The following is a 25,542-nucleotide window of genomic DNA, read 5'->3' on the forward strand; positions in this document are numbered from 1 at the left end:
TGGCGTGATGGCGATTTTCGCCATGCTCCCAAAGCCCCGCCTTTTTTTGAAACCTGCCAGTACTGGAGACCAAGTGACCTCACGTTGTCTACTGCTATTTGCCAGAGATTCCTGCTGATTGGGTAAAAGGAGTCCAGTAGGGAGCTGTGAAAAAAAGAGTGGCGTGGCGACAGGTCAAAGTTTGAGGCTTAGCCACGCCCACACCTTTCAACTTTTGAAAAATGCGACGGTTGAATTTTTTCCCCTACGTCTTAAGAGTATATAGCAGAAGTGTGAAAGCGATTGGTGAAAAAAGCAACGGAGCATCACTCTCCAAACAACGTATACCAAAACATCTAAATCGCGTACTTGTACCAAAATGGCCGACTTCCTGTGCGACTTTGGACTTGGCTCCAAGAGACTTTTTTGTAGGTCCTGAGACTCCACATTAGTTTACCAAATTTCGTAATCCTCAGTCAAAGCATGGCTAGGGGCTGGCAGTTTTAATGGTCCTAGAGGGCGCTATTTCAGAAAATTGGCCACGCCCACAAATTTTAGCTGTCCATTTCTATTGGGGGTCAGACTAGGATCACTCACAACAAATTTCGAGGTGATATCTCGATAACTTAAGGAATGAGAGGCAAACGTATTTCCATGGCGTGATGGTGATTTTCGCCATGCTCCCAAAGCCCCGCCTTTTTTCAAAACCTGCCAGTACTGGAGACCAAGTAACCTCAAGTTGTCTACTGCTGTTTGCCACAGAATCCTGGTGTTTGGGTAAAAGGAGTCCAGTAGGGAGCTGTGAAAAAAAGAGTGGCGTGGCGACAGTTCAAAGTTTGAGGCTTAGCCACGCCCACACCTTTCAACTTTTGAAAAATCCGACGGTTGAATTTTTTCCCCTATGTCTTAAGAGTATATAGCAGAAGTTTGAAGGAGATTGGTGAAAAGGGCGACGGAGCATCACTCTCCAAACAACGTGTGCGAAAACAACTAAATCGCGCACTTGGACCAAAATGGCCGACTTCCTGTGCGACTTTGCACTTGGCTCCAAGAGACTTTTTTGTAGGTCCTGAGACACCACATTAGTGTACCAAATTTCGTAATCCTCAGTCAAAGCATGGCTTGGGGCTGACAGTTTTAATGGTCCTAGGGGGCGCTATTTCAGAAAATTGGCCACGCCCACCGGATGTTCACGTCAGATTTTTTGGGGGGCCAGACTAGGATCACTCACAAGAAGTTTCGTGACGACATCTTTAGAAATAAAGAAATGGGAGGCAAACGTAAGGCCACGGCGGTACGCCTTACTTCGCCGCGCCGCCACAGCCCCGCCCTCTGCCGAAAACTCCCATAAAGTGACGCCAAGCAACCCCCACTTGCCTTGAGTTACCAGCTCCAAATTTGTGGTGATTAAGTGAAATGGGGCAATTTGGGACCTTTCACAGTAAAACTTGACCTTTTTGGTCCTGAGGGGGCGGGGCTTGTGTGATGTCATCAACCGACCATTCAATTTACTTTGTGGGTCGATGACAAATGACCACACAAAGTTTGGTAACTCTATTCCATTCAATTATGAAGTTATAGCAATTTAAATTTTTTTGGCGAGTAGTCAAACTTTGAGGCCTGGCTCCGCCCCTTCAACATATACGAAAACTCAGAATCCTTATCTCATTTTGTTCGCCCATCCCTTCTGAGCAATTTTACACAATTTTTGAGACGATCGTGCGAAAAATGATCGAGCAATCCAATCAGAGACGGACCCTAAAAACGGCAAAAACGGCAAAAAATTGCCATTTCAACCCAAAATGGCCGACTTCCTGTTTGATATTGACCATGGTTGCAAGAGACTTTTCTGTGCGGACTGTTGAGTACTACAAGTGTACCAAATTTCATAACTGTACGATAAACTAAGCTTTATGGAGAGGGTTTTTTTTCACTTTGTAGGGGGCGCTGTTCAGCCATTTTCTTTGCGATTTTTTTGGGACCTTTAAAATATCAAATTTTTCACCAGGCCTGACAAGTGTGCAAAATATTGTGAGTTTTGGGGTATGTTAAGGTCCCCAAAAAGCTGTTCAAAGGGGGCACGGAATAACAAAAAATAATTAAAGCTGCAAGCAGCGTCGTTCGGCCCTCGCAGCGAAGCTGCTCGCCCTCCTTCCGCACCCCCTCCGCTCCATCCCCGACCCTCTCCAAACCCAGCTCCGCGCTTCTCCATCCTGTCCGGCAGCCGGGGGCACCAGGTCACGTCTGGCAGAGCAGAAAGTCAACCACCCCGACACCAGAAACCGTGAAAGGCCTCCTCGTCCACACCTCACCCTGACGCAGCATCCCCTCTGAGCCCACCATTACACGTCTCACCACTAGGAGATACTCTATCTTTACCACACTGGTGATGTGATGTTCAGTCTCGGGCAAATCGGAGGCTGTTTGTGGAAGTTACAGTCAAATGTAAGGTCACAGCGTCACGCCAGAATTCGCCATGGCATCAAATCCCCTCCCTTTCTGAAAAGCTAGCAGATCTGAATGGTCATTACAACATCATGAAGACAGTGCATGACCTTAGTGTCATGTTCACTAAATTAGAGGGGACAAATATGGGCATTTCACCATGAAAAAATCGACTTCCTGTAGTCAGGGGGCGGGGCTTAGGTGATGTCAGCTGTCCACATTGTCATTGTCTTGAGATGTGGTCAATGATCACACAGACACAGTTTGATATAGATCTGATCATGCACATGGGAGTTGTTAAGTCAAGGAATGTAATGGCGAAAGGTCAAAGTTTGAGGCTTAGCCACGCCCACACCTTTATACTTATTTGAAATCCGATGGTTGAATTTTTCCCCCTTTGTCTTAAGAGTATGTAGCAGAAGTTTGAAGGAGATTGGTGAAAAGGGCGATGGTGCAACACTCTCCAAACAACGTGTGCGAAAACCACTAAATCGAGTACTTGGACCAAAATGGCCGACTTCCTGTGCGACTTTGCACTTAGCTCCAAGAGACTTTTTTGTAGGTCCTGAGACACCACATTAGTGTGCCAAATTTCGTGTTCCTCAGTGAAAGCATGGCTTGGGGCTGACAGTTTTAATGGTCCTAGGGGGCGTTATTTCAGAAAATAGGCCACGCCCACAAACTTCAGCTGTCCATTTCTATTATGGGTCAGAGTAGGATCACTCATCAGAAATTGTGTGGCGATGTCACAATGATTGAAGAAATGAGAGACAAACGTATTTCCATGGCGTGATGGTGAATTTCGCCATGCTCCCAAAGCCCCGCCTTTATTCGAAACCTGCCAGTACTATAAACCAAGTGACCTCAACTTGTCTGCTGCTATTTGCCAGTGATTGCTGGTGATTGGTTAAAAGGAGTCCAATAGGGAGCTGTGAAAAAAAGAGTGGCGTGGCGACAGGTCAAAGTTTGAGGCTTAGCCACGCCCACACCTTTATACTTATTTAAAATCCGACGGTTGAATTTTTTCATCTATGTCTTAAGAGTGTATACCAGATGTTTGAAGGTGATTGGTGAAAAGGGCGATGGTGCAACACTCTCCAAACAACGTGTGCGAAAACCACTAAATCGAGTACTTGGACCAAAATGGCCGACTTCCTGTGCGACTTTGAACTTGACTCCAAGAGACTTTTTTGTAGGTCCTGAGACACCACATTAGTGTACCAAATTTCGTAATCCTCAGTCAAAGCATGGCTTGGGGCTAATAGTTTAAATGGTCCTAGGGGGCGCTATTTCAAAACATAGGCCACGCCCACAAAATTCAGCTGTCTATTTCTCTTGGAGCTCAGACTAGGATCACTCACCAGAAGTTTCGTAGCAATATCACGATAACTGAAGAAATGAGAGACAAACGTATTTCCATGGCGTGATGGCGATTTTCGCCATGGTCCCAAAGCCCCGCCTTTTTTCAAAACCTGCCAGTACTGGAGACCAAGTAACCTCAACTTGTCTACTGCTGTTTGCCACAGAATCCTGGTGATTGGGTAAAAGGAGTCCAGTAGGGAGCTGTGAAAAAAAGAGTAGCGTGGCGACAGGTCAAAGTTTGAGGCTTAGCCACGCCCACACCTTTCAACTTTTGAAAAATCCGACGGTTGAATTTTTTCCCCTATGTCTTAAGGGTATATAGCAGAAGTTTGAAGGAGATTGGTGAAAAGGGCGACGGAGCATCACTCTCCAAACAACGTGTGCGAAAACCACTAAATCGCGTACTTGATCCAAAATGGCCGACTTCCTGTGCGACTTTGAACTTGACTCCAAGAGACTTTTTTGTAGGTCCTGAGACACCACATTAGTGTACCAAATTTCGTAATCCTCAGTCAAAGCATGGCTTGGGGCTAATAGTTTTAATGGTCCTAGGGGGCGCTATTTCAGAAAATAGGCCACGCCCACCAGATGTTCACATCAGATCTTTTGGGGGGCCGGACTAGGATCACTCACAAGAAGTTTCGTGACGATATCTTTGGAAATGACGAAATGGGAGGCAAACGTAAGGCCAAGGCGGTACGCCTGAATTCGCCGCGCCACCACAGCCCCGCCCTCTGCCGAAAACTCCCATAAAGTGACGCCAAGCAACCCCCACTTGTCTTGAGTTACCAGCTACAAATTTGTGGTGATTAAGTGAAATGGGGCAATTTGGGACCTTTCACAGTAAAACTTGATCTTTTTGGTCCTGAGGGGGCGGGGCTTGTGTGATGTCATCATCCGACCTTTCAATTTACTTTGTGGGTGGATGACGAATGACCACAGAAAGTTTGGTAACTCTATTCCATTCAGTTATGAAGTTATAGCAATTTAAATATTTTTGGCGAGTAGTCAAACTTCGAGGCCTGGCTCCGCCCCTTCAACATATACGAAAACTCAGAATCCTTATCTCATTTTGTTCGCCCATCCCTTCTGAGCAATTTTACACAATTTTTGAGACGATCGTGCGAAAAATGATCGAGCAATCCAATCAGAAACGGACCCTAAAAACGGCAAAAACGGCAAAAAATCGCCATTTCAACCCAAAATGGCCGACTTCCTGTTTGATATTGACCATGGTTGCAAGAGACTTTTCTGTGCGGACTGTTGAGTACTACAAGTGTACCAAATTTCATAACTGTACGATAAACTAAGCTTTATGGAGAGGGGTTTTTTTCACTTTGTAGGGGGCGCTGTTCAGCCATTTTCTTTGCGATTTTTTTGGGACCTTTAAAATATCAAATTTTTCACCAGGCCTGACAAGTGTGCAAAATATTGTGAGTTTTGGGGTATGTTAAGGTCCCCAAAAAGCTGTTCAAAGGGGGCACGGAATAACAAAAAATAATAATAATCAGAGCAAAAACAAGAGGCCTTCGCAGCGCTTTCGCTGCTCGGGCCTAATAATAATCAGAGCAAAAACAAGAGGCCTTCGCAGCGCTTTCGCTGCTCGGGCCTAATTAAAGCTGCAAGCAGCGTCGTTCGGCCCTCGCAGCTCTGCACCGCTCCTGCCTGGCCGGCAGCCCGGGGCACCAGGGCACGTCCGCAGAAAACAAACGTCGACCACCCCAACACCAGAAACTGCTAACGGCCACCTTGTCCGCAACTCACCCTGACTCAGCATCCCCTTTGAGCCCACCATTATATTTTATGTCTCACCACTAGGGAATCCTCTATCTTTACCACACTGGTGGTGTGATGACAGTGACCAACTTTAATGCTATTCTGACCATGTTTTTTAAAGTTATCGAAGGATAACGTTATCTAGGTGGCGCTGTGACCAACTACAGAAAAGTCCCATTGAGGTCAGCTTTGGTGACATTATATAACATTCACCAACCGTTTGTGCCTCATTGGCTAAAGGGCATGATTGTTCATTGCCATATTCAGTTTCGGGCAAATCGGAGGCCGTTTGTGGAAGTTACAGTCAAATGTAAGGTCATGGCGTCACGCCAGCATTCACCATGGCATCAAAGCCCCTCCCTTTCTGGAAAGCTATCAGATCTGAATGGTCTTTAAAACATCATGAAGACACTGTATGACCTGAGTGTCATTTTCACTAAATTAGAGGGGACAAATATGGGCATTTCACCATAAAACAATAGACTTCCTGTTGTCAGGGGGCGGGGCTTAGGTGATGTCAGCTGTCCACATTGTCGTTGTCTTGAGATGTGGTCAGTGATCACACAGACAAAGTTTGAATTAGATCTGATCATGCACATGGGAGTTATTAAGTCAAGTAATGTCATGGCGAAAGGTCAAACTTTGAGGCTTAGCCACGCCCACACCTTTATACTTATTTAAAATCCGACGGTTGAATTTTTTCCCCTTTGACTTAAAAGTACATAGCATAAGTTTGAAGGTGATCGATGTAAAGGGCAACGGGCCATCAATGTCCAAACAACGTGTGCGAAAACCACTAAATCGAGAACTTGGACCAAAATGGCGGACCTCCTGTGCGAAATTGCGCTTGGCTCCAAGATACTTTTTTGTAGGTCCGGAGACCCTACATGAGTGTACCAATTTTCGTAATCCTCAGTCAAACCTTGTCTTGGGGCTGACAGTTTTAATGGTCCTAGGGGGCGCTATTTCAGAATATAGGCCACGCCCACAAATCTCAGATGCCCATTTCTATTGGGGGTCAGACTAGGATCACTCACCAGACATTTTGTGGCGATGTCACGATAATTGAAGAAATGAGAGGCAAACGTATTGCCATGGCGTGATGGAGAATTTCGCCATGCTCCCAAAGCCCCGCCTTTTTTTCAAAACCTGCCAGTACTGTAGACCAAGTGACCTCAACTTGTCAGCTGCTATTTACAAGATATTCCAGGTGATTGGGTAAAAGGAGTCCAATAGGGAGCTGTGAAAAAAAGAGTGGCGTGGCGAAAGGTCAAAGTTTGAGGCTTAGCCACGCCTACACCTTTCAACTTTTGAAAAATCCGACGGTTGACTTTTTTCCCCTATGCCTTAAGAGTATATAGCAGAAGTTTGAAGGCGATTGGTGAAAAGGGCGAAGGAGCATCACTCTCCAAACAACGTGTGCGAAAACCACTAAATCGCGTACTTGGACCAAAATGGCCGACTTCCTGTGCAATTTTGTGCTTGGCTCCAAGAGACTTTTTTGTAGGTCCTGGGACACCACATTAGTGTACCAAATTTCGTAATCCTCAGTGAAAGCATGGCTTGGGGCTAATAGTTTAAATGGTCCTAGGGGGCGCTATTTCAGAAATTAGGCCACGCCCACATATTTCAGGTGTCTATGTCTCTTTGGGGTCAGACTAGGATCACTCACCAGAAGTTTCGTAACAATATCACGATAAATGAAGAAATGAGAGGCAAACGTATTTCCATGGCGTGATGGCGATTTTCGAGATGCTCCCAAAGCCCCGCCTTTTTTTGAAACCTTCCAGTACTGGATACCAAGTGACCTCAAGTTGTCTACTGCTATTTGCCAGAGAATCCTGCCGATTGGGTAAAAGGAGTCCAGTAGGGAGCTGTGAAAAAAAGAGTGGCGCGGCGACAGGTCAAAGTTTGAGGCTTAGCCACGCCCACACCTTTCAACTTTTGAAAAATCCGACGGTTGAATTTTTTCCCCTATGCCTTAAGAGTATATAGCAGAAGTTTGAAGGCGATTGGTGAAAAGGGCGACGGAGCATCACTCTCCAAACAACGTGTGCGAAAACCACTAAATCGCGTACTTGGACCAAAATGGCCGACTTCCTGTGCAATTTTGTGATTGGCTCCAAGAGACTTTTTTGTAGGTCCTGGGACACCACATTAGTGTACCAAATTTCGTAATCCTCAGTCAAAGCATGGCTTGGGGCTATTAGTTTAAATGGTCCTAGGGGGCGCTATTTCAGAAATTAGGCCACGCCCACATATTTCAGCTGTCTATGTCTCTTTGTGGTCAGACTAGGATCACTCACCAGAAGTTTCGTAACGATATCACGATAAATGAAGAAATGAGAGGCAAACGTATTTCCATGGCGTGATGGCGATTTTCGCCATGCTCCCAAAGCCCTGCCTTTTTTTGAAACCTTCCAGTACTGGATACCAAGTGACCTCAAGTTGTCTACTGCTATTTGCCAGAGACTCCTGCTGATTGGGTAAAAGGAGTCCAGTAGGGAGCTGTGAAAAAAAGAGTGGTGCGGCGACAGGTCAAAGTTTGAGGCTTAGCCACGCCCACACCTTTCAACTTTTGAAAAATCCGACGGTTGAATTTTTTCCTCTATGTCTTAAGAGCAGATGGCAGAAGTTTGAAGCAGATTGGTGAAAATGGCGACGGAGCATCACTCTCCAAACAACGTGTGCGAAAACCACTAAATTGCGTACTTGGACCAAAATGGCCGACTTCCTGTGCAACTTTGCACTTGGCTCCAAGAGACTTTTTTGTAGGTCCTGAGACACCACATTAGTGTACCAAATTTCGTACTCCTCAGTCAAAGCATGGCTTGGGGCTGACAGTTTTAATGGTCCTAGGGGGCGCTATTTCAGAAAATAGGCCACGCCCACCGGATGTTCACATCAGATCTTTTGAGGGGCCGGACTAGGATCACTCACAACAAGTTTCGTGACGATATCTTTAGAAATGACGAAATGGAAGGCAAACGTAAGGCCATGGCGGTACGCCTGACTTCGCCGCGCCGCCACAGCCCCGCCTTCTGCCGAAAACTCCCATAAAGTGACGCCAAGCAACCTCCTCTTGTCTTGAGTTACCAGCTACAAGTTTGTGGTGATTAAGTGAAATGGGGCAATTTGGGACCTTTCACAGTAAAACTTGACCTTTTTGGTCCTGAGGGGGCGGGGCTTGTGTGATGTCATCATCCGACCATTCAATTTACTTTGTGGCTGGATGACGAATGACCACAGAAAGTTTGGTAATTCTATTCCTTTCAGTTATTAAGTTATAGCAATTTTAAATTTTTTGGCGAGTAGTCAAACTTCGAGGCCTGGCCCCGCCCCTTCAACATATACGAAAACTCAGAATCCTTGTCTCATTTTGTTCGCCCATTCCTTCTGAGCAATTTTACACAAGTTTTGAGACGATCGTGCGAAAAATGATCGAGCAATCCAATCAGAAACGGACCCTAAAAACGGCAAAAACGGCTAAAAATCGCCATTTCAACCCAAAATGGCCGACTTCCTGTTTGATATTGACCATGCTTGCAAGAGACTTTTCTGTGCGGACTGTTGAGTTCTACAAGTGTACCAAATTTCATAACTGTACGATAAACTAAGCTTTATGGAGAGGGTTTTTTTTCACTTTGTAGGGGGCGCTGTTCAGCCATTTTCTTTGCGATTTTTTTGGGACCTTTAAAATATCAAATTTTTCACCAGGCCTGAGAAGTTTGCAAAATATTGTGAGTTTTGGGGTATGTTAAGGTCCCCAAAAAGCCGTTCAAAGGGGGCACGGAATAACAAAAAATAATTAAAGCTGCAAGCAGCGTCGTTCGGCCCTCGCAGCTCCGCGCCGCTCCGGTCTGCCGTCGCACCAGTGCACGTCTGACAGAACAGAAACGTCAACCACCCCGACACCAGAAACCGCGAATGGCCTCCTAGTCTGCACCTCACCCTGACTCAGCATCCCCTCTGAGCTCACCATTAAATTGAATATTAAGATTACGGCGTTACGCCAGAATTCGCCATGGCATCAAAGCCCCTCCCTTTCTGGAAAGCTATCAGATCTGAATGGTCATTACAGCATCATGAAGACAGTGCATGACCTTAGGGTCATGTTGACTAAATTAGAGGGGACAAATATGGGCATTTCAGCATAAAAAATAAATTCCTGTAGTCAGGGGGCGGGGCTTAGGTGATGTCAGCTGTCCACATTGTCATTGTTTACAGATATGGTCAATGATCACACAGACAAAGTTCGAAAAAGATCTGATCATGCACATGGGAGTTATTAAGTCAAGTAAAGTAATGGCGAAAGGTCAACGTTTGAGGCTTAGCCACGCCCACACCTTTCAACTTTTGAAAAATCCGACGGTTGAATTTTTTCCCCTATGTCTTAAGAGTGTATTGCAGAAGTTTGAAGGTGATTGGTGAAAAGGGCGACGGAGCATCACTCTCCAAACAATGTGTGCGAAAACCACTAAATCACGTACTTGCACCAAAATGGCCGACTTCCTGTGCGACTTTACGCTTGGCTCCAAGAGACTTTTTTGTAGGTCCTGAGACCCCACATTAGTGTACCAAATTTCGTAATCCTCAGTCAAAGCATGGCTTGGGGCTGAAAGTTTTAATGGCTCTAGGGGGCGCTATTTAAGAATATAGGCCACGCCCACAAACTTCAGCTGTCTATTTCTCTTGGAGCTCAGACTAGGATCACTCACCAGAAGTTTCGTAGCAATATCACGATAACTGAAGAAATGAGACAAACGTATTTCCATGGCGTGATGGCGATTTTCGCCATGGTCCCAAAGCCCCGCCTTTTTTCAAAACCTGCCAGTACTGGAGACCAAGTAACCTCAACTTGTCTACTGCTGTTTGCCACAGAATCCTGGTGATTGGGTAAAAGGAGTCCAGTAGGGAGCTGTGAAAAAAAGAGTAGCGTGGCGACAGGTCAAAGTTTGAGGCTTAGCCACGCCCACACCTTTCAACTTTTGAAAAATCCGACGGTTAAATTTTTTCCCCTATGTCTTAAGGGTATATAGCAGAAGTTTGAAGGAGATTGGTGAAAAGGGCGACGGAGCATCACTCTCCAAACAACGTGTGCGAAAACCACTAAATCGCGTACTTGATCCAAAATGGCCGACTTCCTGTGCGACTTTGAACTTGACTCCAAGAGACTTTTTTGTAGGTCCTGAGACACCACATTAGTGTACCAAATTTCGTAATCCTCAGTCAAAGCATGGCTTGGGGCTAATAGTTTAAATGGTCCTAGGGGGCGCTATTTCAAAACATAGGCCACGCCCACAAAATTCAGCTGTCTATTTCTCTTGGAGCTCAGACTAGGATCACTCACCAGAAGTTTCGTAGCAATATCACGATAACTGAAGAAATGAGAGACAAACGTATTTCCATGGCGTGATGGCGATTTTCGCCATGGTCCCAAAGCCCCGCCTTTTTTCAAAACCTGCCAGTACTGGAGACCAAGTAACCTCAACTTGTCTACTGCTGTTTGCCACAGAATCCTGGTGATTGGGTAAAAGGAGTCCAGTAGGGAGCTGTGAAAAAAAGAGTAGCGTGGCGACAGGTCAAAGTTTGAGGCTTAGCCACGCCCACACCTTTCAACTTTTGAAAAATCCGACGGTTGAATTTTTTCCCCTATGTCTTAAGGGTATATAGCAGAAGTTTGAAGGAGATTGGTGAAAAGGGCGACGGAGCATCACTCTCCAAACAACGTGTGCGAAAACCACTAAATCGCGTACTTGATCCAAAATGGCCGACTTCCTGTGCGACTTTGAACTTGACTCCAAGAGACTTTTTTGTAGGTCCTGAGACACCACATTAGTGTACCAAATTTCGTAATCCTCAGTCAAAGCATGGCTTGGGGCTAATAGTTTTAATGGTCCTAGGGGGCGCTATTTCAGAAAATAGGCCACGCCCACCAGATGTTCACATCAGATCTTTTGGGGGGCCGGACTAGGATCACTCACAAGAAGTTTCGTGACGATATCTTTGGAAATGACGAAATGGGAGGCAAACGTAAGGCCAAGGCGGTACGCCTGAATTCGCCGCGCCACCACAGCCCCGCCCTCTGCCGAAAACTCCCATAAAGTGACGCCAAGCAACCCCCACTTGTCTTGAGTTACCAGCTACAAATTTGTGGTGATTAAGTGAAATGGGGCAATTTGGGACCTTTCACAGTAAAACTTGATCTTTTTGGTCCTGAGGGGGCGGGGCTTGTGTGATGTCATCATCCGACCTTTCAATTTACTTTGTGGGTGGATGACGAATGACCACAGAAAGTTTGGTAACTCTATTCCATTCAGTTATGAAGTTATAGCAATTTAAATATTTTTGGCGAGTAGTCAAACTTCGAGGCCTGGCTCCGCCCCTTCAACATATACGAAAACTCAGAATCCTTATCTCATTTTGTTCGCCCATCCCTTCTGAGCAATTTTACACAATTTTTGAGACGATCGTGCGAAAAATGATCGAGCAATCCAATCAGAAACGGACCCTAAAAACGGCAAAAACGGCAAAAAATCGCCATTTCAACCCAAAATGGCCGACTTCCTGTTTGATATTGACCATGGTTGCAAGAGACTTTTCTGTGCGGACTGTTGAGTACTACAAGTGTACCAAATTTCATAACTGTACGATAAACTAAGCTTTATGGAGAGGGGTTTTTTTCACTTTGTAGGGGGCGCTGTTCAGCCATTTTCTTTGCGATTTTTTTGGGACCTTTAAAATATCAAATTTTTCACCAGGCCTGACAAGTGTGCAAAATATTGTGAGTTTTGGGGTATGTTAAGGTCCCCAAAAAGCTGTTCAAAGGGGGCACGGAATAACAAAAAATAATAATAATCAGAGCAAAAACAAGAGGCCTTCGCAGCGCTTTCGCTGCTCGGGCCTAATAATAATCAGAGCAAAAACAAGAGGCCTTCGCAGCGCTTTCGCTGCTCGGGCCTAATCAGAGCAAAAACAAGAGGCCTTCGCAGCGCTTTCGCTGCTCGGGCCTAATAATGTGAGCAAAAAGAGTTATGATGTAATGTATTATTGTTGACATGGCAACGTAACGTGTAACAACACTGGCTAATCCATAGGTCTGGCTCGACAGGGTTGGGCTGAGGAGCTTTACTTCACTATGTCTTTCTCTTTTAATGCGGGCAGGGCGTCTGACAGAAAGCTCAGTTGTCACATCAAATAATAAAACTGAAACCTGAAACTGTTTTAGGAATAAAACAAGAAAAGAAACGACTTAAAAATAGGTCACATGATTTTTTTTTTTTGTGAAACAACTTTCAACCACGTGTTTTATAATGCAGACTTTGTGGGAGACTTTCTCAGCCTCTGTCGTTTTCTTTGCGTGCATTAGGTGATTGATTTCAAGCTGCTGGCGCCATGTAGAGGCCTCTGGACTAGATGAAGTGGGAAATAACTGCCAGTCTCCCCCCTTAACCACCTGCCCAAAAGCTAAAGCCAAACCACTATTAAAGCTCATTAGTTTAGGCTATGGTTAGGAATAGTACCCCATTGGTTAAGGTTAGGGTTTGGGTATGGGTTAGGCATGGTGGAGTAACTAAAATTAATGGAAGTCAATGGAGGCCCACATAAACATATAAATACAAGTGTGTGTGTGTGTGTGTGTGTGTGTGTGTGTGTGTGTGTGTGTGTGTGTGTGTGTGTGCGTGTGTGCGTGTGTATGAGTTTGACCTTTTGAAGCAGTGTGCAGAGGTGAGGACCCAGCACGTGTTGATGAGAGTTGCACCACAAACCAGCCTCCCATCTCCACGAGATCCTCGCAAGCGAATGGCAGCCTGCCACGGCCAGCCACCCCTAAAAACATAAACACACAGGAAACCGTGCACAAGGACACACACACACACACACACACAGAGTTCTAAAAACTGCACAAATAATCTGAAATACACAGTGAAATCTGTGATGTTTAATTTTAGAGCTCATCAGAACCTCAAGAATCTGAAGATAATTTTATTGTAGCACAAAATATGTGACTTTTCATTTGGATTCATATAAACAGGAATCTTAAATAGTTTACAGCAGCATCTGTAGCTGATTTACGTTACTTTGGGGACTGAACAGTAAACATTAGTGTGCCTGGCAGACTGAGTTTACAAGAGGCAATAAGAAAGTTAAACACACACTTGAAAATGAGAACACACACATTGGGTAAGAACTGTACCAATAAATCATCTGCACTCAAAATGCACCCGTTTTTCTGTTTCTTAAGACTTTTCAAGCCAATAAGGCTGCAGACTAGTTTCCATCCATCCATCCATTTTCTGAACCCGCTTGCCCACGTAGGGCCGCGGGGGCTATCTCCAGCGGTGAATGGGCAATCAGGCGGGGTACACCCTGGACAGAGAGCCAGTCCATCACAGGGCAACACAGAGACACACAGGACAAACAGACAAACAAACATGCGCGCACACACACACACACACCTAAGGACAAGTTAGACAGACCAATTAACCTAACATGTTATTGGACTGTGGGAGGAAGCCGGAGTACCAGGAGAGAACCCACGCATGCACAGGGAGAACATGCAAACTCCAAGCAGAAAGATCCCAGGACGGGAAGCGAACCCAGGACCTTCTCGATGCAAGGCAACAGCTCTAACCACTGCGCCACTACGCAGCCCAGACTAGTTTCCTCATTAGTCCAACACATGCTGTTAGTAACTAATTCAAGGAGCTAGCTATATGGATATGATTTTATTAGCTCTGTTAGACTAGAATTTAAACCGTGAAACTCACGCCTAAACACCTCACAAACCCACAATTTTAACATGTTTTCTTTTAATTTGCATTATGAAAGAAAAGTTAAGTACTTTATTACACTGTGTGCAATGACCTCATTCACATCTAATCCACCTGCAATTTCTATTCATCATTTAACTTTTGTTTTTCATAATCAATGCAAAAAGGTGTTTAAAAACTCATGTAATTAAGATGCCTGTCTCCTTGAATGTAGCTGCTACTTTTGAGATTTAAAGGTGTGGGAAACTCGTTTAACCCTCCCACTGTCTTTATGGGTGACCCTGCAAGGAGAGTTGCCCACTGAGCAGGGTTGATGGTTTATCCCTTGAGGTCTATGTGGCAGGGGTGAGGTGGTGCTCACTCCTCACCCCTGCCACGTGGACCTCAAGGGATAAACCATCAACCCTGCTCAGTGGTCAGTGGGAGGGTTAAGCAATACATTTGCAGTGGTCTCTGGTAGGAATGAATGTCTTGCAAGCCGTACTCGGGGCTTTTCGCTTAGATCAGCAGGGACAAGTCTTCTGCTGAGATGTGGCACAAACGGGCAGGATTGAGAGTCTTATTTCCTGATATTTGGACATCTCGCCTCGGATTGGATAACAGCCACGCGACTCTACCATCAACTTACAACGTGGATATTTTATCTGCACCATCAAGCCTGGATGAATTTTTCTGTGTGGTGAAGTGGCTAATGCTAATTGGCTTCTACTAGTCGTGGCGTTATCTACGGTTTCCTGGACGCTAAATAAACCACATCCTTCCCCGTCGGGTGTCATGACAAGTGAGTCCATGAATGTTACGTGACAGGGTGACATAGATCTGTCAGGCTTTTTAAATTCTACAGTTTCACTGTCTTTTCTATCAGAATCTAATGCAGGAGATAGGTGTTGGAGACTATTTCAATGTTCGGCCTGCATGAAAAACTCACAGGAACTGATTATAATAATCAGAAATAATATTTAAAAAAATGGTTTATCAGTGTTCCGCACCTTTAAGAGATTTTGGATGACCTCACCTCTCACCCAGCGGATATCATTCAAATGCTTTTTGACTATTTCATTAAAAGAAATTCTTGCATTATTTTCATCATTTCTTAAAGTCTAAATGACATCTCTAGATTCAGGTGTGTTCTTTGTGCAGTTTTGTTTCCCCTAACTTAAACCGTAAGTCATCTGTCTTCCATTTACACAAGTCTTTAAGCATGGCAATGCCTCTGACTGGCTTCCTTTGTTCTGTTATTAACTCCATCTGCCCCTTCAAGCTCACCTCAGAGAGTTTTCTCCTCCTATGATTCGGCGCTGGCGAGTGTGTATGAGCCGCAGACCGCAGATCGAGTCGACAGGATCTGACAGAGACAAAAAAGGACTATTGGACGTGTGAATGTGAGAGTGTGTGGCAGGGTAATGATTGCTCTGCCATATGTTTCAGCTCAGATATAGCTTTTGGTAAATATTTTGGAGTTTCCTCTTTTTACTGTGACATGCAAGAATGAAATGAAAAAAAAATCAAATGAATTAGAGGTTATTTTATAGTCAAAGAGAGTGAGGGAGTTTTCTGCACGATGAGACAAAACGCTGGATTCAGCAATACGTTCATGTGAGAAATGGTAGTAAAACATGTGTGCAGGAAGTAGATATCATTGTTTGACTCAATTCGGATGTGTGATGAACGGAATGAAGTAATAACACATTTTACCATCTGGACACAGAAAAGTACCAGACTTTCTGCCATACATCTTACCTACTCCATTCTCTCATTCTTTTTTTATTGCATGAAGCAGTGAGTTTGCTAAATGCATTATAGTTTCTGCAACGCTTCGCACACAAATCAAAGAAGCTGCATTTGTTTTCATATAAACGTGAAATTTAGGCTATTTCAGCTGCTTTGGAGTGTTTGTCTGTGTAATATTTAAAAAATTACTGTTACTCTCTGAATAGTCCATGTTTGTAAAATGGAGTTTGCAACCAAAGTCAAAGTGGATTTCTGTCATTTTAAAACAGCTAGAATGCCCAAATTGTATAAGTTTTTCAATAGTTCTACTTTTGCACAAACATCAATTTTGCATGAAGTTTTTTTTTTTTTTTACTTTGAATTGAACAGTTATATAAAGGTGCAAGTTCCACCAATAGCAACAAAATCAAATCAAAACCTTTTTTTTCACCAGCAATTCCCTAAAAAACAAGTTCATTCTCTTTTTCAACACATTTGCAGTTTTTTCTAGTACAAATGTTTGAGTTGATCTTTGTGGGGAAAAAAAAAACTTTGACACTCCTATTTCGGGAGCTAGAAGTAAGCCATATAAGAGGTGAGCAGAACACGACAGAATTTGGAGTCGTATTTCCTGATATTCTGACATCTCACCTCTGATTGGCTAACAGCAACACAACTCTACCACTGACTCTGTTTTCTTTGCAACATTGATGTTTTATCTCCACAAACCTGAAGGAGTTCCGCCGTGTTGTGGAGTTGCTAATGCTAACAGTTAGCATCTACTAGCTGAGATGTTCTCTGCTGTTTCCTGGACACTGAGGCAACAACAGTCGTCCCCATCTCAAGCCAAAATGGGTGAGTCCATGAATGCTCATGATTGACTGATCATATTTCATGTTTCAAAAATAACAAAAGAAAAGGTTTCTCAGTGAACTTGTCTTTAATATGACAGTGTGACTGACCTTTAACCTCTTTCTTGCTGTGCTGCGATTCACCATAGTCGCAAATGACTCCGGCATCCTCGCTGTGGCGGCAGTTGTGTGTGCCAGGCGTTTGTTTGATACAGTCCGCCAACGATCGCTCGTTGCCGCTGCACCTGACATTGTCCACATGTATGGGACCTGTCCCTTCCCCAAAGTATGCCATCACACGGGCCTTTGCAACTCCGCTAGAAAAAAACAGAGAATTGGTTCAAGACTTTAAAATCTAGAACATATAGACTTATAAAACCACATGGGGGAAAAAACAGGAAATGTAGCTGAAAATCGGTGAGCTTCAAGTAAAACTTTTCAGAACAAAAGTAGGAGAAGACGCACCAGAAGACATGTTGGCTTGGATGTTGTGATGTGATGTTCTCAGGCAGTGACGCAAACACATATCACTCACTTAGCCTTTTCCTTTAACTTGTAAACAGCCTTAAGACAAGCCTGGGGTTGTTCTGAGAATATAAGGCTGAAGCTGTGATTTAAATTAGGACTGAAAGATCACTGAAAGATAAAGTCTTGTGTTGCATCCCTAGAGCTCAGCGAGTGACATCTCTTGTTTCCAAAAGCTCCCAGAGCAGAGGGTTAACCTCCACGTCACCTGGATGTCAGCCTAGTCTCTGACATCACACTTGACACTACAATTATTAACATGCATTACACTCTGAGATGTTTCCCATCAAGCATTCTCGACACCTTTTTAACCTGCAAAAGACTTTTTTTTCAGCATGTCAGTTGCAAATTTGACAAAGGATAATGCAAAAGGCAACAACATCAAAAGCAAAGTTGAGGAGCTGCAGACACGAGCTGTTAGGATACATTTTTAAACACGCTTCCAAAAGCCATTTTTAGAAGACGCATCATGCCGGCGTAGTACTGCCGCCAAGGTCATGGCAGCATGCCGTTGCGGGAATTTTGCGGCATTCGTGCCACCACGCTTGGTAGTAATATTACCACAACGGCGAACTTGTGAATGCATATTACGTCTTGGCGCAACAGAGGGAGATGTCATGATCACGTGGGGAGTTACTGCCGAGGCACAGCTGGCAGCTATACTGAAAATTAAAGTAAATAAGGGTTTAATAAGTTTCACTTTTGTAAACAGAACTAGCTGAGAAGATAAACTGGAGCGATGCAGAGCTCCAGGAGCTTCTCTCCATTAGAGCTGGAGGTAAAATCACCAAAGAATGCACTTGGACTGTGGAGAACAGACACCTTTAGGAGCAGCTTGTTAAAAAAACTTAATGAGCGCGGCTTCAATCGTAATAAAAGCAAGTTATGTTCAAGTCAAACTGAAGTCCGTGGCAGCACAGAGGTCGCCCCCATACTCCCTTTATACCGCCATTGCATAATCGTTTGTAAAAAGGACTCGATTGCGCCACATTACCACCACGGTCCGACTGCTTATAAACAACCTAAGACTCCCAGATGCTGCCACAGCATTGCAGCAAGTTGGCGGAAATGTTTTCTAACAGAATAAAGACTTAATTCTTGCAGAGACACAAGAAAGTAGTTCCTAATGGATATTCTTGATGTGCTCAAGCAAAGATATTAAAGCTATTTTAGTTAAACTATTTAGGCAGATATTTAATTTTGCAGCCTTGTGAATACAAAGCATCGCTATGATCTTACAGTCAATCAGGATATTTGGGTACAAAAAACAAATGACATATATAAAGGTAGAGACTAACTGAACACGTTTTGTTTTCTTTTAATTGTGGGAAAGTTGGTAAATTAAAAGACTTTTTGATAAAATGCTATAAATGATCAAAGTAGTCAACGTTATGTATTTACTCAAAAGTAATAAAACATGTTTTATGTCTGATTTAATTTTACCCTTCTGAGCCTTTTTTATGCAATGCTTTTTTTTAAAGAAAACCCATTTTTTAATGATTATTTCTGAATATAATCGGTCACTTGGAGTTTATCATGGAGGCTCAACATGAAAATTGCCTCCTGCACCTGTCTCCTGATCGAAAATAGACGGTGAAACTCTAGGATTTGAAACAAAGGGGAAGGTTGTTGGTGGTTTAGGGTCCAGGAATTGGCAGAGAATGTCACAACTATAAGCTAACCGTTAGCATTAGCAACTTCGCCACAGAAAGTCCTCCAGGCTTGTGTTATTTGTGAAGATAAAACATCAGTGTTGCAGAGCAGAGTCAGCGATAGAGTTGCAATGCTGTTGTCCAATCCGAGGCGAGAGGCCCAAACATCAGGAAATAAGATTCCAAACTCTGCCATCTGAAGCTCAGCTGTGATGTGGGTCACTGCTAGTTCTTGGAAATAGTGCAACGGTATATTTGGTTTTTTCCCAGGGAAGGACTTCCAAGACATTCATTCCTACTAAACACCACTTCAAAAGTATTGATTAAAAGAGTGAACCAAACCTTTAATAGTTTTCCTTCACTCATCATTTTGATTTTTGTTTCCTTCAGCTACTTGGTCAATCAAGCCTTCACACACCTGTTTTTTGTTTTCCAATTAGCTCATCTGTTTGTCATCCAATGCCATCTATCTATTGATTGCACTGGTTTTTCCCCCTTAAAATTTCCTGCTCTGTGTGATTTCATTGTGCTGCTGGTTTTAAAATATCTTAATAAAATAACTTAGGCTGCCTAGTTTTTGTTATTTTCTCCACTAAAGCTTTGTGTGTAACTCCAGTTTCATTTACATGTTCCTTTCCATAAAAACTATCCAGCTACAGAAGCTGTCATCCTCACCTAAAACAGTAAAACCATTCTGAACTGATCAGCTAGTGCTTCAGAATTTTCATCCATTTTGCTTTTTAAATGGCAAAAAACATGATGAATGAGACCATAAATATTTCTTCTTCCGGCACTCGCTTTTTCTTCTTCCGGCACTCGCAGAGTACAGACGCTTCTGCTTTTGCTCCCTTATCTTTTTTTCCCAAGGCTCTTTGTCCTGTCTGCCCACAGAGCGCTTCTCTGCATTTCTTCTGAAAAACCCTATTTTTTAGAATGGATTTAATTAATTGGTCATTCAACGCGATTGACAAGATTTTTTCTACGATGAGAACGGAGGAGGGGGCTCCCACTTACCCGCAAGGGACACAAGCAGCAGGATATATGCTCGATTCCTGGAGGGAGTGGAAGATCGTATGCCTCTCTCAGTTGTCCATTGAGGATGTTGAAGATGTGTGGATATTTGGCCTGATGATCACTAGATTGCTTCTGATTGGAGTGGGAGGATATCTGGTTTTCTGGAAATTTGGGAAGACGGGAGCGATTGGAGGGCGACCCGCACCCATGGAAAGCACCGTCCGTGTGGAGACCTCACAGACTGGGACGTTACTCGAGGTGAATCGTAAGCTGGACAATGTTCTAGCTGCGATACCGGTATTAGTGCGCAAAATGGATGTCATTTCGGAGAGGGTCACTGGACGGTGTGGAGATGTTTAAAACCAGAATTGGCTTCACTGGAGGACTTGAATGATCAGTTACAGACTTCAAGGCAGAGAGGAAAATTATCTCTGCCTGACCCAAACAAAGTCTTGTTATCCGAATCTGACGCCATGGCAGCCTTGTGAATGACAACAACAAACCCCCACGAAGGAATGCAGACTGATGCTGTGAAAACCCAACCTACCCCCCCGCTTTTGGATTGGTGGACTTCAGCCTGGCGAGGTCATCAACCTGCAGGTGTCAATGTGCTCTGCGCTCCTCCCAAGATCTCCCTCCCACCTGTGGCTACAGTGGCTGAGCGCCATAGGACTGCTCTCGCTAGGGAAACAGGATCCCAGACAGTCTCATGTTGTGAATTGTTGATGTTAGTGCTTATATGTTTGAGGCGGGGTTTTTTTGCATAGTAAAGTTACGCCCTGCCGGGAGTAACTCTGGTATGCCTTTTTTCCCTCCCCCAATTTATCCTCTTGTAATCCCCTTTTCATCTAATTAACGGTAGCACGACTCTTGTTGCGAATGACCACAGTACCAATTCTTCTGTACTGAAAAAATTGCCCCTCGGGGATGATTAAATTTTTTTGAATTTGAATTTGAAACAGTTTTTGCTTTCAATCTAACTCACAATGTTTCTTCACAATTGCAAACATTTATTTATAGAGGACGTGGTGGAATTAAAAAATGTATGTTTATTTTTTTGTAGTTTTTATGATGTGCTGCTAGTATCAAACCATAATAATAATAATAATAATAATAATACATTTTATTTCAAAGCGCCTTTCAGGACACCCAAGGTCACTTTACACAAAACACATAATAAAATACAATAAAACAATAATAAAACCCAAAGAAGAAAAAACAGAGAGAAACATTTCAATAAAATCAGAGGTTGTAGGCAGATTTAAACATGTGTGTTTTGAGTTTTGTTTTGAAAAGGGTAAAACTGTCGACGTTCCTGATGTCTGGGGGAAGTGAGTTCCAGAGTCGAGGAGCAGAGCGGCTGAAAGCTCTGCTCCCCATGGTAGCGAGACGGGCAGAAGGAACCGCAAGATGGATGGAAGAAGAAGATCTGAGTGAACGGGACGGGGTGTGAATACTTATAAGGTCTGAGATATATGGAGGAGAGAGGTTGTGGATTGCTTTGAAGGTATGGAGGAGAATTTTGAAGATGGACCTGAATTTAACTGGGAGCCAGTGAAGCTGCTGGAGAACCGGCGTGATGTGGTGAAAGGAAGGGGTTCTGGTGATAATACGGGCTGCTGAATTCTGGACCAGTTGCAGTTTATGAAGGAGTTTGTTGGGAAGACCATAAAGAAGTGGCAATAATAATAATAAGCAAATACATGTTTGTTATGATGTCTCTTTTATATGTTTCCACATTTTTGCCATGTAATATATTTGTGTGCATCAGTATGTGCCTTTATCTTTTGAAATTATTGCCATTTGAGAATACTCTTCAGCCATTGGAGACCTGTCATGTAATAGGTTTTCACCACACCCAGCATGACACAAGCTGATGATCTGAGTGTGGCTTTTACACACTTCTAATAGGCTTCCTCCAGCTTGCTCACGTTGATGCACTCCAGATGTGATGTTCAATAACTTAAGCATTAAGGACAAAAAAGTGGCTTAACGAGATTTTACAGCAGAGTGATGAGAGAGAAGATATCCTGCTGATTCATTTTGATCAGAAATGATGAATAGGGAGTCAAAATGTCTGAGTACGCAGCTGTTTGTTGAACAGTGACACTTACATTAAAAAAAATGCAAATCACCATAAAAGCCTGTCTTTTTGATTAAACGTTTGTGATTGCTATCCACAAAACTCCAGATTAAATTATTGATAAAGGCAGATGGAAGAACACCAGACCTAGGCCCATTCTTTAGTGTTAGAAAAAAACTCAGAAAAGGGAAAAAAACTCAAAAGAAACTAAAATATGTAATAAAGTTTAAGGCAGAAGGAAAAGTGAACAGACAAATGGAAGACAGATGGAGAAACGAGGAGAAGCAGCAGACATGACCGAAATGTGGTGATGGCTTTAGCAAACAGATCTTTGAAGGTAGCCTGCACTTAACGTAAAGATGCATCACCTTCAAAATGTTTCTACAGCACTTGACTTCATTTTCAACCTCCTGAAGAGGAACTCAGCTTAAAATAAAATGTAAGAAAAGTAATAATATTATGCATTGTACACAAAATCTGTGCATCTTGAGTGGCTTCAATAGATTCTTGATTAAAGTCAAAATCACCAGGTGTGAATTTTTTTTTAGCAGCTAGACCCATATCCCCAAAACATTACTATGTTAAGTTAACAGAGCATCAATTAAAATTGAGGCTGTACCGCATTGTTATTAACAGATGAATATTTAGTTTATACTGAAGCAGACGTAACCCTGTAATCATCATTGCACCTTTAAGGTGACGAGCCGCCGCCCATGTCTGTTAAAGCCGGATCACGCTGCACGTTTTTTGGCCGTCCTAGACAAATCCCTCATTGAACAGGATCTGTGGCCGTCTTGTGTGGCTAGCTCTGCAACAGCTTAATGAGCACCCTCGTGACCAAAATCAGCCCCCAACAGTCATCAAGCACTGCATGAAAACCTACGACTCACATCTTCAGTCGACCCATGAAAATACACCCAGCGATTGATGCGGATGGCTAGTGATGGGAGTACAATATGAGAGTAGAATTAGCCACATTAGCAACAGTGAAAGCTACATGAAGCAACATGTAGACCACTTCTTTTTGGAGTCCAGGTTTGGAGTCTAATAAACAAAGTGGCACTTTCAGCATAGTTGTTTTGGTTAGCTGTCGGCTTTTAGTGACGTATGCTCATGACATAGCGGGTCCTGCGAGTGAGACGTGATGCAGTTTGGCTCACTGAAATTTCGCATGGTACTTTGTGCCACCTTTTTGGAGTTCTCACAGTGTGACATGAGCAATCCTGAGCGACAGCCAAAAAATGCGCAGTACGGTCCAGGCTTTCGACTTGTCACGATTTATCATTACTGTAGACTTGTTTAGAGGGATTCACGAGTCTTTGACTTGCCTCAAACACCAATCACCCTGTCAGCTCAAGTCCAACCCCCAAATTCCACTACCTCCGCTCCACTCCGCTCCGCTCCGACACGAACGCCGGAGCAAAATCGGTCCCGTTGTAGTCAATCAGAGCAATTCCACTACTGCGGCTGTGCTCCGGCTGTGCTCCGGCAGTGCGGCGCAGAATCGATCCTATTTTTGCCGGACGCCGGAGCACCTCCGCAGTAAATGGAAAGAAATCACAACCGCCCAACAGGAAAAGGAGCGGGCACAACTTCCGTTTTTCACAATAAATCGGTAAACAAAAGGCGTTTTTTGTTTCATATGCACAGATTTAACAACTTTTAACAACTATCAATGGCGGCTGAAGTTTAAATGAACAAAAGTAAGCCATAAAAACAGTTTCTACTATCAGAGTAGTCACACTTTGTTGATCCAAACACTGCTGATCTCTCAACACAAATGATGGGCAGATTAAACAGTTCATGCCGATGCTTCTCCCGCACAACGGGTGTTTGGATCTAACTTCCGCGTTTATTGCTCGGACTGTATCGCAAGATCTCGAAAATCCCGCGCATGCTTGTTTGCCCACCTCAGGTCTCCGCACCGGAGCAGAGCCGTTGTAGAGCGGGTACCAGTAAAAATTGAGCTCGGAAGCAAGCGGCTGCGGAAGGCGGGGGCGGACCGGAGCGGAGGTAGTGGAATTTGGGGGTAAATGATGAAAAGTTAAAGCCAAAGCCATTTCAAACCAGTGGCGTTTAGCCGACGCCATCTTTGTAGTTTTTCTTCATCGCACCTCTTGTGCTAAACCCGCCCAACAAATGCAAAGTGCTGTGATTGGCAAGACACATAATTGTTCTGGAGCGTGGGTAGATCGACCAGCAGAGCAAAATCTTTAGTTGCTGCTGTGGTTGTTCTAGATTTCTAGGCTAATTTATTCCTCCTTTAACTTATGTGGGAAATATTTAGATTACTGCTAATTTCCCTTTAATAAAGATGCTCCTTCAAATTATGTTATTTATGGTGCCAGAAAAACGAAACCAAGTTCAAATGATCAGTTGCCTTGTATGTCTTTAAACAAACGAGGTCATATGACAATTCTGTAAACCCAGTAAAAGTCAACAGTCTTCCCCAAATTATGAACTTAGCCTGCTTAACTTGTTTTGACATATACATCTGCAAATGTTGTTAAAACACACTTTTACTGCTGAGCAAAGAAAAAAAGTCTTCAGAGCGCTGTGTGAGGTTTCACAGGAATCTGCTCTGCAGTACCTGAATCCCAGCTGCCGGCACACCACCTCAGCATCGTTATCAGTCCATCCGTCATCACAGATGGTCCCCCACTGACCAGAAAGATAGATCTCAACACGGCCTTCCCTGGAACTTTCTCCTCCTACAAGTCTTACTGGTACACCTGCAAGCACAATAACAGTACACTTACACTTTTTCGTCAAACAATAAATCCTTGAATTTTGTAATAAACAGACACTTTACCTAGGAAAAAAATAACTTTAAATATTTCTGCAAGAAATATTTATCATGACAAAGCACCTGGTGACAAGCTCAATTTAAATTGATATGCCACTGACTTCCTTCAATGGCAATGACTTATTTATGTCCCCAGCAGGGCACAGAGTCTGGAAATGCAGTGAGTGTGCACAAATTCCTAACAAGCCTGATCCTCCAGGCTAAAATGAATGGCAGCGTGTGCAGGCATAGGGACATATTTGGAACACCTGTCTTCTTACTAAAACACACCTCAAGCCTTTTTATGTTTATGAGAGTGTGTAGGTGTGTGTCAGGAATGTAAAACATCTAAGGTCTGTGAGAAGTATTTCTTTTCATTAGCTATCTGGTGTTCACTCCTTTGTTCACAGACACACTGCCTGTCAAAACAGTTGGTGCTTTATGTTGAGTGCTACTTGGTGTTCATGGATCTGTCATTGCACATTTGAGGTAAACAGCCACCAATCATTTATGCTCAACAATCATTCGACTGGACTTGAATATAAGAAGTGTGGCAGGTCAAAATTAGTAACTTTTATTGCAATCT

At 43.6% G+C, this 25,542-nt stretch overlaps 1 protein-coding gene across 2 annotated transcripts in view; it reads right to left on the reverse strand.

The window, feature by feature from the left end:
• The window catches only part of prss12 (serine protease 12), a 137,987-nt gene that overhangs the window by 93,446 nt on the left and 18,999 nt on the right, over window positions 1–25,542 (reverse strand). For both annotated transcript variants that reach the window (XM_070552586.1, XM_070552585.1), the window contains exons 8-11: window positions 24,762–24,903; window positions 17,009–17,214; window positions 15,603–15,681; window positions 13,270–13,392 (exon numbers count right to left, since the gene is read on the reverse strand). In XM_070552586.1, coding sequence (XP_070408687.1) covers window positions 13,270–13,392; window positions 15,603–15,681; window positions 17,009–17,214; window positions 24,762–24,903 — 550 coding nt within the window. The remainder of the gene's footprint in view (window positions 1–13,269; window positions 13,393–15,602; window positions 15,682–17,008; window positions 17,215–24,761; window positions 24,904–25,542) is intronic.

The sequence above is a fragment of the Nothobranchius furzeri genome, chromosome 6 (genome assembly GCF_043380555.1).
Source record: "Nothobranchius furzeri strain GRZ-AD chromosome 6, NfurGRZ-RIMD1, whole genome shotgun sequence".
Classification (NCBI taxonomy): Eukaryota; Metazoa; Chordata; class Actinopteri; order Cyprinodontiformes; family Nothobranchiidae; genus Nothobranchius; species Nothobranchius furzeri.